Source organism: Delphinapterus leucas, chromosome 15, assembly GCF_059928025.1.
Source record: "Delphinapterus leucas isolate spDelLeu-1000000601 "Yukka" chromosome 15, BTC_Dleu_Yukka2, whole genome shotgun sequence".
Taxonomy (NCBI): Eukaryota; Metazoa; Chordata; class Mammalia; order Artiodactyla; family Monodontidae; genus Delphinapterus; species Delphinapterus leucas.
The window spans coordinates 87,838,450-87,854,080 of NC_143143.1; the positions used below are offsets into that span (position 1 = coordinate 87,838,450).

Genomic DNA, 15,631 nt, shown 5'->3' on the forward strand with positions numbered 1-15,631 from the left:
TAGCAGCTCCGACACAGCAGCCCGGAGGAGGACGCGTCCCCATAGCTACGGGGTGAGGCAGCGCTTCCGGCCAAGCAGGCGGGGAGGAAGGCCCGCCCCCGCCGGCCCATCCCCGGCTTCCCGTGAGGCGTTGCGAGGCGCGACGTAGCCGGAAGCTGGTGGCGGTGGGGTGGGTGGTCGGCGGTCGTCCTCGGTGCGGTTCGCGGCGCGGCCGACCCCGGCCAGGACCCCGGCCCTGACCCTGGCCTGACCCGGCCCGACCCGGCGCGCAGGATCGAGCCCTCTGCCCGGTAAGCGCGCGGCCGAGGCCCCGAGGCCCCGGCTCCCCTCGGGCTGGTCCACTGCCCCTGCCGGCGGCCGCCTCCGCCCAGACCCCCACCCGCTCCGAGGCCGCTGTCCGCAGGACCTGGAAGCGCCCACCCCGCCCTCCCCCGGCCACCCCGGGGCTAGTCCACGGGCCCCCGGCCGTCCCCCCTCCTCTGGCCGCCCCCGCCTGGACCCACACGCCCCCGCAGCTCGCCCCCGGCCCCCAGCCTTCTTTCCTCTGAGGCTGTCACGGGCCGCTGCCCACCAACACCCCCTCCGTGGGGCGAGCCGGCCCTGCCCCGTCCCTTCCTTCGGCACCAGGAGCTGGTTTGGACACAGGGTCCCGTCGGGCCGGGTCTGAGCTTTGAAGGGGCTTCCACTCCTAAGAGGGAAGCGTCCTCCCCCTCGGTTTTGGAGAGGCCGGTCTAATCGGAAATGGCAGCCTCACCCTTGGTGGCCGTGGGTGATCGTCTTGGGGGAGGGAGAGGAAACCAAGAAGGGACTTTGGACTTCTCTGTCAGTGCCCGTGCGTTTAGGTAGAACTGTGCTCGTCTGCCCTGTTCAACAGCTTCGTTGCTGACCACCCATGTGAGAGTTAATTGTGTCGTTTAGTGCAGGCCTGAGGGTTCTGCCATCCTCTGTTTCTGTGCCAGGTGGGGCTGTGATAATGGCCCGGGGGATAATTAGCGTTTAAGTTGGCTTTGGCATCCCTTCCTGGGACCATACGCTGCAGAAGTTCAGAAGTGATGGTGTTTTAAGTGAGAAACAGTTGTTCTTCGGTGTAGGTGCTTCGGGGGCCTCAGGTGGTTTCTGGGGAAGATGAGCAGGATTTCTGCCTGTCGCCTGTGTAACAGCCCCAAGCGGTGTCCCTAAGTCATCCCTTTTCATCTCAGGCATTGAGGAAGTCCCAGCTTAAGGAACAGCGTTCTGCCGGCTGACAAGTGGCTTTTTCCTGTAAACTGAGAAGTGTTATTTGGTTCACCGTTTACTGAGGCCACGTTCACTTGCACAGAGCTGGGTTTGGTTTCAAGCATTAATGCAGGAGTTCTTAGATTATGTTTCAAGACAAACTATAGTTTTGAAAGTTAGGAAGTGTTTGTTTTTTATGTATTAAAGTTAGCATTTCACAGAAGTAAAGGATTCTCACGTCCAAAAAAAGTTCCTTTTAAATCCGAGCCAAGTCATTTAGTTTTCACGTATTTCCTTTGCTGTACTTTTGCAGACACTCTCTCTGCCTTCTTTTACGCAGTTAGAAATTCAGGGCAGGCTCACCCGAGTTGTGACTTTTGTTTGCCTGGGTCCTGTTGGCCAGAACGGGAGCCTCTGGGCAGGCACAGTTCTCTGGAAAGAGCTCCCAGGGGCCACCCATTTCTGCCTTCGCCCTGTGGGTGACTGGAGCTCAGCGTGAGGACAGGATCCCGCCTGGATGGATCGGGCCAGGTGCTGGGTGCTGGGCAGGATTGTGGGTTCAGGTGTTTGCCTTTGAGACCGTGATGCACAGCACAGAGAAATACAGAGAAGAAAGGCGCCTCCGGCTAGCCCTTGGCTTTGTTTCCCTCAGTTACAGAAAGCAGACATTTGTCTCCTAACCTCAGCTGGCTCAGAAGTGGGCGTTGTGGGCGTTAGGCATCCTGGGGCTCAGGATTCAGGAGGCCTGGGTGTGGGGAGAGGCAGGGTCCCCTTGGGGAGTAACCGAAGGTGACTGCTGCTCATGGGACTTTCACGCTAAAGCATTGGCAGGGAAGCTGGTTGGAGCAGTCCCTCACAGATGGTGGGGTGCAGGGTCGGAGGCTGGAGACACCGCCAGCAGCCCAGGTGTGTGGCTCTGTCCCTTAAGCGGCCTGTGTGTCCTGAGAGGACGCATGCTGCCGGGGGAGCTGGAGGGACAGCCTGCAGGTCCTGGTCACGAGGGAAGGGCCAGCCTGAGACTCAGGCTGGGCATCCATGGGGTTACTTTACTGCCGACACCACCCTGGGCTCCCTCCCCATCCCCCGCCTGAAACTTACCGGGCCACCACTTGAACTTGAACTTTGCCAAAGCTAGGAGGTCTATAGAGAAGTAAATGGGTTTTCTCTTCAGCTCAGGCTGTGTGGCTGCTGTTCCCCGGCAGTGTCCCCCTGAGATGCGGTGGCAGGTCTGCTGGTCCATAGGCCCCTGTCCTTGCCCTGCTGTGGCCATGCTGTCTGTCACCTCCATCCTTCAGATGGTCCCTGGGAGGCCAGCTTCTTCCTGTGTCAGTCGGGGCCACTGCTTCCGCCCCAGGCCAGGAGCCTCCCTGCACTGGTAGAAGTAGAGGGGCTGCGGGGGCCGAGAATGTGGGGCTCCCTGGCTTCGGATACTGTCAGCCCAAGTCTGATGTGTCGCCCTGAAAAGGGGAAATGAGATTTAACAGCCAGTCTGAGCACGTTTTGTGAAGACCACCCCTTGCTGTGAACTTCACCAGAAGACGGGTGTTTTTATAAATCGTGTGGTCTTGATGGTACATGATGAGCAGCCTCCGGTAATTGCGCATTGCCCCTAATAATCACGCTGTGGTTGGCCCGGGAGCATCCAGACTGATCTCGGCTTTTCTTAGCACGTGGAGAGCAGGTTCCTGCAGTAAGTAGCCCTGTTCCCCTGTAGCTTCCAAGCAGCTTCACGGAATTTCTTGAAGTCATACTTTGTAGTGTGTTTGCACCAAAGGTTGATCTTCTTGTGAAGTGACCTATTTGGAAGTTGAAAAGTTTGTTTTTCTCTTTCACAGCACCATGGCCAGCCCGAGAACTAGGAAAGTTCTTAAGGAAATTAGGGTGCAAGATGAAAACAACGTAAGTGTCCGCTTTTCCTTGACACTTGGCTTAGGTTTTGGGGTCCTCTCAGAGTTGCTCGTGGCCTCAGAGTCCTCCCTCCCTGTCACCGTTGGCCTCCCAGCCAGCCTCCCTCTGCCCCCTCTGGGGGCCCCCCATTGGGTCTTCGGGGTCCCCGGGCCCCGCCCCGCCCCGGGTGAGTCGCCTGGGCGCTCTTCGCAGGTGTGTTTTGAGTGCGGCGCCTTCAACCCTCAGTGGGTGAGCGTGACCTACGGCATCTGGATCTGCCTGGAGTGCTCGGGGAAGCACCGCGGGCTCGGGGTGCACCTCAGGTCAGTGCCCTCTGCTGCCGCCTGGCGGGTGACGGGAAGGTGAGGGCCACCCCCAGGCCAGCTCCTACCCGCTCCGGCGCTCTGGCACAGGAGGTGCACGTGTCTAATTCCAGACTGTTTGGGGTGGGCTCTTGGATGCTGGTACTGGTGGCGAGGTCGGCCCTCTGGTGTGTAGCTTTGTCCGGTCCGTCACTATGGACAAGTGGAAGGACGTGGAGCTGGAGAAGATGAAGGCCGGCGGGAACGCTAAATTCCGGGAGTTCCTGGAGTGTCAAGAGGTCTATGACCCCTGCTGGTCCCTGCAGGAGAAGTACAACAGCAAGGCCGCCGCCCTCTTCAGGGACAAGGTGAGCACAGGCCGCCCGGCCGTGTGCAGGCTGCTCCAGCCATCGGCTGCTGGAGTGGTTCCAGGGGCTGAGATCTCCTGTGGGTTCTGACACGACACGGAGGCCATGTGCAGTCCACACACAGACAGGACGTGTGGCCCCAGCTCGCCCCACCCAAGGAGAAGCAGGTGGCCTGTGATTAGGAGGGCTGAGCCCTCCTCGCAGCCTCTGGGGAGCGCTGCATCCATTCAGGGGGTGCAGAGGGGGCCCGGGCGCCACACCGACCAAGAGCTTGCTCACTCTGCCCATCGTGAGAGCCAGTCTCAGTGTCGGCACCCGCAGAGCCCTGGCCCGTGGCAGCTGAGCCCGAGGGGCTGTGTGCGGGGCAGGCGGCATCCATGCTGCCTGACGCCCTGGCTCCCTCTGCAGGTGGCCACTCTGGCCGAAGGCAGAGAGTGGTCTCTGGAGTCATCGCCCGCCCAGAACTGGACCCCGCCTCAGCCCAAGACGCTGCCGTCCTCTGCCCACCGGTAGCTACTCGTCTGGCCTGTGGGCCGGGCTCTGGGCTGGGTTTGCCCGGCTCTGACCTTAACTGTGGCTCAGGGTCCCTGTGCTGTTGTGGTAACAGCTCCAGTTGTGAGCTGTTTCTGAAAGTCAGTGGGAAAAACAACTTTTTAAGTTACAATTCAAACTTTTAGTAGAAATTCAACCAGTAAAGGTACGTCTGAAGTAGAAGCACCATTCCCCATTCCTCAAATCTGTGCCCACAGCACACGGCATCTCTGTAGGACCCAGTCTGTCTGCTGTTTATGTCTCCTGTCCTGCCTGAGGGCTGCCCACGTCCCCAGGGTGACCCATCCCCCTGGCGGTCATCCTGTGTCCTCTCGTGGGTTGGAGGCTGGTGTTCCGGGGTGACTGGTCTCAGAGAGAGCTCCCTGTTGACGCCAGGGGTGCCCAGCGGCCCTCCCCTCTGCCTCCCCCTTGTGTGGCGAGATTCCGGTCGGAAGGGTTCCAGATTCCTGCCGAGCGCTTGCTTTGGCCTCGACCCCTGCGGCCTCCCTGCAGGCATGGGCAGGCGTGGAGCTGCTGTGCCCCCCACCCTGGGCTGCAGCACCTCCCCCTGCTTCTTGCCGGCTTCAGCCGCTGAGCCTAAGCCTGAGCCGCCCTCTGCTCCAAGCTTTGGAGGAGCCAGGTGTGAGCAGGTGGGCGTGACGGCACCTCCCAGAGACCCTCGTGATCCTGTGGGCGTGTGCCCACCCCATGTCGGCCTCTCTGACCTCTGACCCTCCATTGCAGAGCCTCTGGCCAGCTGCAGAACTCCACCGCCTCCGCGGACAAGGCTTTTGAAGACTGGCTGAACGATGACCTTGGCTCCTATCAAGGGTAAGGCCTCCGGAGGGCTTGGGGGAGCTGGGGGAGGCCCAGGCAGACCTGGGGCCCCCGGGGAGGCTGCTGCCCACATGTGCAGGGGGTGCAGAATCGGCAGGCGTCCCGGGGTGCTGCCTGGCAGCCCAGGTTCGGGTGGGGAGCTTGAGTGGAGAGAAAACCGCGGCTCAGAATGCTTGGGAGCAGAAAGGACGTGCTTCCTTCCTGGAACCTGCCTGACCTGTGGTCGAGCCTGTCCCACTCCCTGCAGTGACCGGCTGTCGCTTTGGGTCTCGCCAGGTCCTCTGGCAGGTGCAGCAGGAGGGCCTCGTCCCACCAACAGAGGAGAGCCTGACCCCACACTGGGGTGTGGGAGCCGCACGTCCTCCGGGGTGCCCGTCCCGGGTCTGGGCACGTCCGCACCCCCAGCTGTCGGAAGCAGCAGGGCTGTTGCTTGTGTCCCCACCAGGGCCCAGGAGAACCGCTACGTGGGGTTTGGGAACACGGTACCGCCTCCGAAGAGGGAAGACGACTTCCTCAACAGTGCCATGTCGTCCCTGTACTCGGTGAGGACGCCCATCCTGGCTGTCCCCCGCTCCCCAGGGGCCTCCCGGCGCCTGGCCGTCCTGGGATCCCGCGCTAGCCCGTCTCACAGAGACCCCCCTCCCTTTCCTTCACTGACGTCTCTTCTTAAAGCGCCGCTTATGGTGTTTAATCCCACGCGTGTTTTGTCGTTCGTTTACTTTGGCTACAAAACACGTCCCTCAGATTTAGCAAGGCTCGTTTCCTCTGAGTGGAGCCCGCCTGGCCGCCCGCTCCTGGCAGAGCCTCCCAAGCATGTGGATTCTGGGCCAGGGCTGCCCCAGGGAAGAAAGGGGCTGTCGGCCTGGCACGCCGTGCAGGAGCCTGTTCTCCAGAAGCGCCTCCCAGGCTGTAGTGTGTGTGTCTCCGTGTCACCCCGCCCCGCCATGGGGAAGAGGCCGCACGCACTTGTCTTCTCAGTTCCTCGCGAGGGTCCCTCCACGTCTCCTTGAGATGGAACAGGCCGAGTTGGGATTTAAATGAAGAGTTTCTATTTCCAAATTGCTTTCACCTATCTTGGAGGCTTAGGGGAAACAACCTTGGACTTAGAGGAAGGAGGTCAGCTTTCAGTGCCCCCAGCGCCCCGTGGTCTGTCTGGAGGGGCAGCAGGGCACTTCGGGGGAAGGCATGTCTCCAGGGAGCCGGGCCAGGAGCTGCTTCTGGGGCCCTGGCTGTGTCCTTCCCACAGAACGTGGGTGCGAGGCGGCCGGCGCGTGTCTGAGGAGCACTCCCCTTGGTGGCCACGTGTGGAGCCACCATGTGGCTTCTGTGTCACTTCCTTTCAGGGCTGGAGCAGTTTTGCCACTGGAGCAAGCAGGTTTGCCTCAGCAGCGAAGGAGGGTGTAAGTAGCCTGTCCCGTCATGCAGCCACGCAGGCCAGGTGGCTCTGGGAGACCAGGGGGTCCTGACGGGGCTCAGGCCGCACGTCCATCTGCCCTGAGGGGGTTTCGGTGAGCAGCCTCTCGCCCTGGCGAATCCTCCAGGCCCCACGGACGTTCTTTGTTGTGACGGTTGGTGGTGTACCGGGCAGAGCGGAGCTGCCTGCAGGGGCTGGGCTGGCTCCAGAAGGTGGGTGCCGGTGGGGCGTCAGGGTGACCCAGGCTTCCCTGCCTCCCCCTCCCCCGGCCCAAGCAAAGCCTGGAGTTTCTGCTGCTGGGTCTCCAGGGTATAGACAGCCTGAGTTTCCTCTTGCCCTCGCCTGCTCCTGGGCTTGAGGCGACGCAGGATTTGGGGGTTTTGTCAGGACAGGCAGCTGGGCCGTGGGCACATGCTCGGCTCCTGGCAGTGACTGGGTGGAGGCCAGGCAGGAGGGGCCAGGCCAGAGGCGTGTGCGAGGGTACGGGCCTGGCGAGGAGACCGTGGCGTGGCAGGGACAGGAACGCCCGGAGCAGGGACGGGAGGCCGCCTGGCAGGCTGACCCAGAGCACACGGGCCCTGGAGAGGCCAGGACGGGAGTTTCTGAGGGCCAGAGCCTGGGGAGGAGCCTGCCACGTGGCCTCTGCTGATCCTCTCCGGGGCTTTGCGGGGCCGCGGTGGGGATCCAGGCCTTTCTCTCTTTGCTTATGAGAGCGGCCGGGGTGCTGGGCAGAGGTGAGAGGTGTGACCAGACCGCGCTCGGCAGCGAGGGGGAGAGCTCGCTGGAGAGGGACCTGCCCCACCTGTGGGCCCGTGGGCGGCCTGTGCGCCCTGCATTCCAGAGCAGGGAGGTCGGCGTCAGCCCTGCTCCCTCATCCTGGCTGCCCCTCCCCTGACGGCCTTCCTCCAGGGGAAGCTGGTGTGGTGGGCAGCTTTGCAGGGCCCCTTAGAGCTGCTGTGGGGCGAGCACCAGTGCCTCGCAGCCGTCAGGAGACCAGCATGGGTGTCTGGGCCCCAAGGACGTGCAGCCCTGGTGGCCAGCGTCAGGCAGCTGACCAGAAAGCCCTCTCTCTGTGTTTCCTTTCAGGCGACAAAGTTTGGATCCCAGGCAAGTCAAAAGGTAACAAAGGAAGCCTCTGCATTCGTGCTCTCAAGGGTTTTAGGCTGGTCGCACGCTTCGTGCCTCGCGCTCAGGGGAAGGGCGCTTCCGCGGGCAACTCGGGCACTGACAGGCCCGTGCGTGCGTTCGCCTCCCAGGCTCACATGTCCACGTGTCACTTTGGGCGCCTGCGGGTTAGCAGGTGGAGGAGGCTTAGATCCTGCCCCTTCCCTGGTAGGCGGGCAGCCATAGGCCCCTGTGCCCTTGGCCTCGTGGGGAAGGAGGCTCTGTGCCATGTCTGGGCAACCGCACACGGGAGGCCCAGCGCCCCCCAGGGGACCGGGGTCTGCATCCTGTGGCAGCAGCGTGCCTCTGTCCCTGGTTAGCGCCCTCCCTTCTCGTGGGCAGCATCTCGGGCCCTGGTGTTCGTGTTTTTCTCACACCTTGGCTGGCAGCCCCGGTGGTCCCGGCGTGGTGCCAGGCCGTCCAAGGAGCCTCTGGGGCCACGCGGGCCCCCTCACGGCCCAAGGGCTGATCTCTTTGAGCCCCCATCTCGACTCCCTAACCGCTCGCTCCTACCATGCTGGAAAGCTCCCAGGTGGGAGGTGCCGGGTCTAGAGAGCGTGCGGCGCCCACGGGACCATGTCCTGGTTGTTGCCAAACACCGCTCCCACCGCCTCGCTCTCTCTCCCACCCCCCGTCTCCCCATGCTGTCTGGGTGAAGTTCTGGGGTTCCAAGCAGCAGCCAGAGCTGGTAAGGCCGCGTCCATGCTCGTGCAGGCCCCCCCCCCCCGCCGCATGTCTGGCGCGTGCCCCGCTCTGAGGTGTCTGCGCCGCGGCTGCATGTTGGTGCTCCCTGTCTTCACGCTCAGAGCTGCTCCCCAGCCCGATGGGCTCCCGCGTGGCCCATCCACGGTGCTCGGGCGTCCACGTCTCAGGCAGGAGGCGCGGGATCCGGAACCTGAGGCTGCTGCTGCAGCGGTGCTGGGGAGTCCTATGCCAGTGGCGAGGGCCCCGCTCCGTGGTTGCCTCCCCTCTGTCCTGCCTGCCCCCCACCTGAGCTGCTGGCCTGGGCTCGCTCCCCAGCTCCATCCCCTTCTGTCCGAACTCCCGCAGGGCCCCTGGAGGGCAGGTGGGGCTTGGGATCCACCCGTTTGTGTCGGGGGGATGCCAGGGGCTGTTCTCCTGGGATGGATCCTGTGGGCTCCGACGGGAAGAGCCTGATGGTGGCCACCGGATGGGGTGGGCTTCCAAGAGCTGGCTGCTGTCCGAGCCCCTTCCCAGAGTGCGTAGGCCAGGGGCAGCGGTCTCCAGCCTCTGCGACAGCATGGAGCATCGGGTGCTGGCGGGCTGCTCGCCGTCTGCAGCCTCCCCTCGGCGGGCAGGGCTCGCAGTCCTGGGGTGAACGTGCTGCCACGTACACGGCTTTTTCTCATCGCATCTGTCCTTCCAACAGGCATCAGAGTTGGGCCACAGTCTGAACGAGAGTGTCCTCAAACCTGCCCAGGAGAAGGTAACGCGGGGACTCCGGTACTCGGCTGCGTGCGTCTCCCTTGGGCCTCATTCGGGGGGCAGTGGTGCTGGGAGGCGCTGTTCGGGCTTCAGACTCCCGTGCTCACTCCCCGTGTCCTCACGCGTGCGTTGTGCCTATGGCTCTCGTCCCCCAGCCCAGCAAGGCCTGGCCTTGTACTCTGCTCCCGCGTGGCTGTGTGTGTGCCCGGCCCCTCACCCCGGAGGAGGCCAAGGCGGCGAGAGAAGCTCCCGGGGGAGGGGGGCGTGCGGTTTGCGGCCAGCGCCAGCCTGTGCTCGGGAGACCACCGGGGGAGGGTCCGAGCGAGACCGGCCCGGGCTGCGGGGTGGTCGGCTTGCTCGTCGCCCTCACTTCTGGGAGGGGCGACGCGGCGTGGAGACAGGTGCCCTGACAGGTGTCGGTGGGCGTTGCCCTTAGTGATGGGCAGCAGGGCATCCGCCTCGGCTGCGGCGATGCTGTTTCGATCCAGCAGGCGAGGGGGAAGATTTTTGATGATGTGTGCGGTGGGTTCTCTGAGTTGGCGGCCAAGGCAGGGAAGCCCCGCCTGACAGACGGGCTCGGCTGAAAGCGTCTCCATATTCCAAGGAGCCCGGAACCGCGAGCAGGAAGGGCCGGGCGCTTCATGCCCCGTATGGCTTCTTGGCCCGAGGGGCCTGTAGGACGTGAGGAGGGTCAGGTAGACGCTCCGGTGCCGACAGCCTGAGGAATATGGAAACGGCTTGACGGGCACCCGTCACAGCCACTAACCTGTTGCTTCTCTTCTTTCTGCCCTTGTCTTGCTGCTGCCGACCTCCCCTGGTGAGTGCGCTGGGGGCGGCCGCCTTCTCTGCCTTAGCGCCGCTGGGGGCGGGGAGGGGCGGGTTGGCGTTTGTCCTGCTTCCCACCCAGGAGCTTCTCCGCTGAGCTCCTGGGGCCACAGCCTCTGCGTCCACACAGCGGGCATCCCACCGTCCCCAGCGCCAGGGCGAACCGCCCGAGCCCCGTGGTGTCGCCGTGTTCCTAAACTTCACCCAGGTCTCAACTCTGCACTTGGCGTCAGAGCCCAGGCTGAGCGCCTACGTCTCCTTCCAGGTCCAGGGAGTCGGTAGCAGGGGCTGGAGGGACGTCACCACCTTTTTTTCTGGGAGAGCGGAGGACCCGTTGGACAGGTATACTGGCCCCCCTTCCTGAAGTGGGCCCCCTTCCGTGTGGCATTCTCCCCTGGGGTCTCTGGGAAGCAGGTGTGTCTCCCCCAGGGGCTCAGGGCTCACAGTGCAGAAACCCCTGGAGTCCTGGGGGTGCAGAGAGGCATGTCGGCCCCCTGACCTCTCGCTGTGAAGCCCTGCCTTCGACCTCGTGGGAGCTGCCACCGTCCAGGGCTGGGGAGGGAGAGTCTCAGCCTCGCCTCTGTGGGACAGGCTGAGGGAGAGGGGGTGCGGCTGGGCTCTGACCCCCCTCCCAGGACTCCGGAGCATTCAGGGCTCCCGCCCGGGCCTTTCTGCTACGAGCCCAGACTGGGCAGCCTTCTCCTTCTCTGACCCCAGGTGGGACCCTGGGGATCTGGTGGGGGGATGGATGGTCTCAGGCCAGGCCCGGAGCAGCGGCCACTCCGGCCGTGGCGCGTGCTGTCCTGTCCGTCTGCCCGAGGCCTGGGCGTGTTTCCCATGCTCGCGGACGGGATGCCTCAGCGCTTCCCCCTCTGCGTGCTGTCCGCTGTGCTCAGTGGTGTGACTGTGGTTTGAGGGACTGAGGGACTCCACAGTGCAGAGAAGGGTCTGGGTTTTTTTCCCCCTTAATCGTTGCAGGAAACCAGCGCTTTACGTTTTCCTTCAAAACATCCTGCGTTTGGGTGGGACTGGTGGAGAGTGGGCTCTGGTGGCAGGAGGCCTGAGTCCCTCCCACAGGTTCCACGGCCTCAGCTCTGTGGCGGAGCCGCCCTGAGGCTGGGTTTCCTCTGCCCTAGATCGAGAACAGTGACTCTGGGACCCTGAGTGGCACTGGCTGAGTGCCCTGGTTGGGGGTGGGGCTCTGGCTGGGGGCTTGGACTCGGCCTTGACCCCCGTTCTCTGGGGAGGAGCCTGGGGAATACCAGGCGGCTCAGGGCCACGACGGCAACCTTCTGGACTTCCTGGTTCTGGGAGCCGCTCAGAGACCACTCTCTGTCCCAGAGCCCCGGAGGGCCGGAGCTGTCAGAACAGCAGCGGGGACAGCTCCCACGGCACCACCGACCGGAACTTCTGGGAGGCCTTCGGGAGCAGTGACCCTGCTGGGGCCCACAGGTCCCCAAGCGGCAACAGCTGGACGTGTGCAGACCCCTCAGCCGACAAGAGGAGCTCGGATGGCTGGGACGTGTGGGGCTCGGGCCCCGCGTCTGCGTCCAGCAACGGGGGTGGCGACATTGGTGGTGGGGAGGCCTGGGGGGCTGGGGTGGAGGGCAGGGCCAGGGCCAGGGCTGTCAAGGAGGCGGCACCACCGGCCGCCGTGGACGACGGCTGGGACAACCAGGACTGGTAGGGCGCAGCAGCCGCGCCGCCGCCTTGCTCCTTTCCACCCAGGAAGTGCCGGCCGCATGGGAGGACAGCCTCGGCCGGGACCCCAGGGGCGTGTGCCTCCCTGTTCCGGCTCTCCTGGGGCCCCGGGCCGGGCGCTGTCGCAGGAAGTGCTCCCTGCTGCTGCGGGGGCCACCCACACCCAGCCACCACCCCCAGTGCGCTCGGTAATAAACGCCCTCCCCAGCGGCGCACGCGGCTGCCCAGTGACCGTGACAGGCCTGTCTCCTTGAAGCCACTTTCACTTCTCAGTCGCTCTTGTTCTCGCTTCCTCTGGAAGAAACTGCCTAGCGTTTGAGAGCCGCCACCTGCCCCCTGCCCTTCGCTCCCCAGTCCGTCTCTGCACCAGTGCTGGCCTGCGTCCGCCCGGCCCGAGCACCGCCTGCCTGGCCTTGCCGTCACCCTAGAGCCCGTCATCAGCTCGGGGGGGTCGTGCAGCGGTGCCCTGGCACCCCAGCCTTCCTCGCGGCCCCTCTTCCAGCCTCCTTGCACTGTGATTTGGATCTCACTGTCGCCCAAGCCCACTCGACTTTGATGGCTGTGTGCCGGCCACCCCGTTCTTACGGTCCGGCGCTGACGACCACGTGACACGACGCCGTGCTCGGTCCTCTGTCCCCGCACTTGTTTCTGCCGGCCCTCAGGCCGTTCAGCCAGGCTTCCCCCAGGCCTCCTGTGTGATTTGTGTGCAACGTCCCTGCTCCCTGCCCCGCGGGAAGGGCCGTCCCCGTGTGGACAGCCAGATTGCAGTGGCTCACGTGGCGGGTCTGCAGCACGGCCACCCACACTTCTCCCCAAGGAAGACGCCCAGTGGCCAGCACCGGTGCCTTTAGCTGACCCGCGGGTCTCAGTCACTGAACCAGTAGTCTGCCACGCTCAGACCCAGGTCAGCCCGAGAGCCAGGGCCAAACATGGTCTGCCAGCCCGGGTCCAAGAGGCACTCAGGAGGGCCAGGTGTGAGGCGTGGGTCCTCACCAGGGCTGGTGGGCTGCACTGCAGGCGGCCTTCAGGTCAGCACCGGGCCGGACAAGGGGGTGCAGTCTGTCCTGACACTCTTGTTTCCACGCTGGAACCCCAGCCTGTTGGGATCGGGACTCCGGGATCCTGCCCCGGCCCTGAAGGCTTCGGGGACACTTCGTTCCTGTCGATTCTGGTCCAGGAGGCCCTGCCCTGGAGGCCGTGTTCAGCTGGAGTAAGTCGCCCTCTGCCCGGGAGCCCCCCGCGCTGATACGCATGGCCCTGAGGCCCACTGGTCTGAGATGTGCTCTGCTCTCAGGCATCACGTCAGGACACTAGGTGGGTGGCCTGAGACCCCTCACGGGCAAAGGACGGGCGCCCCTGCCGTTCTGCAGTTCTGTTCGCTGGGCCAGGACAATGCCAGGCCCTCTCCTCCTGGCTGGGTTGGCAGTGAGGGCCTGAGCATCCGATCCAGCTCCCTTGCCACACGCGGGGGCATCTGCGCGGCACCCTCGTTTGGGGGAGAGGGCAGTTCTGTAAGGACAGTCCGGCGCTCCCCTGGCCCTGGGTAGACTTGGGGCTGCCAGCCGGCGGTCAGCCAGCCTGCGTCATCCTGAAACTGCCTGACCGAGGGCACCTGTGGCTGCCACGTGGGGCCGACTGGAGGCTCCGGGCTGGAGCTGTGTCTTCTGGGTGGTTCTGTGCTGTCCTGTCCCAGAGCAGCGCTATGGGCAGGGGGGCCCCGGGGTGAAGGCAGTCGGGTCTGAGTGGGGAGGCGGGTTAGGCAGCCAGGGCGCCGTGTAGGGCGGTCCTGGGTCCTGTTCTCAGCTGAGCCCCGGTTGTGCTGAACACACGGGGCCTCTGCCTCTCCGGACAACATACCCGTCAGCCGTGAACCTGCCCTCGGCCCCCTGGCCGCTGCGTGCTGTCCTCCCCAGATTCCGGCTCCAGGAGGCCAGGCCAATCCACCAGCTGAGGCCTGGCCAGCCTCTGTCACCTGTTTGCCCCAGACCTCCTGGCCAAGACACCACGACTGACCAGCAGACACCTAAAGGCAGCCCTTGCCCAGCTTAGTTAGCTTCCTTTTCCAGAGTTTTCGTAGGTGACCTGCACTACCCAGTCCAACCATTGCTCCCAGCCAGATGGCCCTGCCCAGCGGGCCCAGGCCTGCGGCACGCCAGATGCTGGTGGCTCTCCTGGGACTCCACGCCCTGAGCCGGTCCTGGCAGGAAGATGGGGAGTAGGGCTTCTTGGGCACCGTCTGGGGGGCTTTCTGGGCAGTGGGGGTCCTGCCCTCTGCACCTCCTCCCCAAGGGGCTGGGGAGGCTCTGCTCAGCACTGAGGGCCGGCTTCTCGAGCGGTCAGGGCTGGGACTCCTGGGGCCACCTCCCCACTGCTGGGGCTGGGGGAAGTGGGGCCGTTGCTCGGGGTCCCCACCTGCACGTCAGAGTGAGGGCCGTGACGGCCGTGCCGCTTCCAGAAGGCCGACGGGACTTGCCCAGCAGGGGCAGCCTGGCTCTGTCCTGCCTTTCTGATCTGTGACCGTGGGCAGCTTGTGCCCTGGCTGAGCCCTGACGCTGCTAGGTGGGCTGCGTGGCCTCGGTCCTCGGGCGTGGAGCACGTGCCAGGTGCAGGGACTCCTGGGTGGGCACATGGGTGGGGGGCTGCCCGGAGTCTAGCCAAGAGCGCTCAGGACCCGCTGGCTTGTGAGCGTGGAGAGCGGCACCTTGGTGGGCTGCGTGAGTGTGCACACGCATGTTCCGAGCGCCTGTGAGCCGTGGACGTGGACAGACACGTGTATGCCGGTGTTTGTGTGTCTGTGGCCACCAGGCCAGGCGCCCTCTGCCGGCCTCCACTTGGGACTGCAGGGCCTGCCTCTCCCCCCACCCACACGCCCCTGCACCAAGCGCCAGCACCCAGTGCAGGGCATCCACCGGCACTGCGGCGTCCGGCGTCCAGCCATGGGGCCGCAGGCATGGGCGCCTGGCTCCCAGGCCACGGCAGGTCTCAGAACTACCTTCGCCTCGGGTCCTCAGGCCCCTCCTAGCTGCAGGAGCACCAACCGCAGGGCAGGACTGGAAGCCAGGAGGGGCTCTGAGGGTCCTGGGTCAAGGCCGGGAGCTGGCTGGATCCTGCAGCGCCTGCCCAGTGGCTGGGGGTCGGAGAGGGGGACAGGAACCTCCAGGGGCGTTGGGAAGGGTCCCGCCTCTCCAGCAGCATCCAGCCCCCGACCTTTGGCCTCTCCCAGTCTCCAGCAAATGTCAACTGGCCTGCGCTGCGCCCGCCTCTCCCGGAGCGCTTCTGCCTCCGGAAGCTGAGCCCAGAGCAGGGGGTGGGGGTGGGGGCCGGGCCGGCCCAGGTGGGGGTAGGGTGGTTCTGGGGGGTGAGTCCTGGGGTCCAGCAGGGGTTGGGTGCTTGGGGCCCAGGCTGGGTGCCTCTCCCCCCCGCAAGCCCTGGTTACCGGGCCCAGCCTGCGGGGAACCTAGTCGGTCGGGGTGGGGCCTTCGGGGTGCATAGGGAGGGCTGGGGGCGGGGCTGGCGAGGCTGGCCCTCACCGACCTCGGAGGGCTGTAGAGAAGGGGCAGGTGCGGAGGAGGAGGCTTGGGGGGCGGGGCACTGGAGAGGGACCCATGAGTGGCTTGGGTTTGGGGTCACGTGTCTTGGGGCGCGATGCCGGACAAGTGGGGAGGTTGTGAGGCTGGCGTGACCCTGGGGTCCGGGGGCTGCTCCAGGCTGCCAGGGATCCCCATGCCCATCACCCACAGCTTGGCGCCCAGGACCACACGTGGTGACCTTGGTCCCTGAGGTGCCTGCCTTGTGGGCCTCTTTGGAACAGACCATATGGAGTGAGGGATAAAGGTGTTTGGCCCCTTGGTGCCTTGGATCCCACCCTGCAGTGCGATGGGGTCCTTTACACTGGGACCCGTGTCCCCCACGCTTGGAGAGCCGTCCTGGGCAGCAGATGG

At 64.8% G+C, this 15,631-nt stretch overlaps 1 protein-coding gene across 6 annotated transcripts; it reads left to right on the plus strand.

Moving 5' to 3' along the window:
* Positions 1-113: 113 nt before the first annotated feature.
* On the plus strand, positions 114-11,798 carry ARFGAP1 (ARF GTPase activating protein 1). 6 transcript variants are annotated; one of them, XM_089897182.1, is made up of 13 exons: positions 114-290; positions 3,051-3,114; positions 3,316-3,425; positions 3,601-3,772; positions 4,181-4,281; positions 5,048-5,134; positions 5,586-5,682; positions 6,484-6,540; positions 7,641-7,673; positions 8,377-8,406; positions 9,109-9,165; positions 10,255-10,331; positions 11,331-11,798. In XM_089897182.1, the coding sequence occupies exons 2-13, from the start codon at positions 3,055-3,057 to the stop codon at positions 11,674-11,676; spliced, it is 1,227 nt and encodes a 408-aa protein (XP_089753308.1). In that variant the 5' UTR covers positions 114-290; positions 3,051-3,054; the 3' UTR covers positions 11,677-11,798. The 6 variants fall into 6 exon arrangements, with proteins under 6 accessions (XP_089753308.1, XP_089753309.1, XP_022453219.1 ...); XM_089897183.1 differs by having other exon boundaries at positions 10,261-10,331; XM_022597511.2 differs by lacking the exon at positions 8,377-8,406 and having other exon boundaries at positions 10,261-10,331.
* Positions 11,799-15,631: the final 3,833 nt, after the last annotated feature.

Excerpts from the sequence above, each read along its gene's own strand:
- ARFGAP1 (XM_089897182.1), top strand. The coding sequence starts at position 3,055 with ATGGCCAGCCCGAGAACTAGGAAAGTTCTTAAGGAAATTAGGGTGCAA. Across the intron at positions 4,282-5,047 it reads CTGCCGTCCTCTGCCCACCG|AGCCTCTGGCCAGCTGCAGA; the intron begins GTAGCTACTCGT and ends CCTCCATTGCAG. Across the intron at positions 10,332-11,330 it reads GCGGAGGACCCGTTGGACAG|AGCCCCGGAGGGCCGGAGCT; the intron begins GTATACTGGCCC and ends TCTCTGTCCCAG.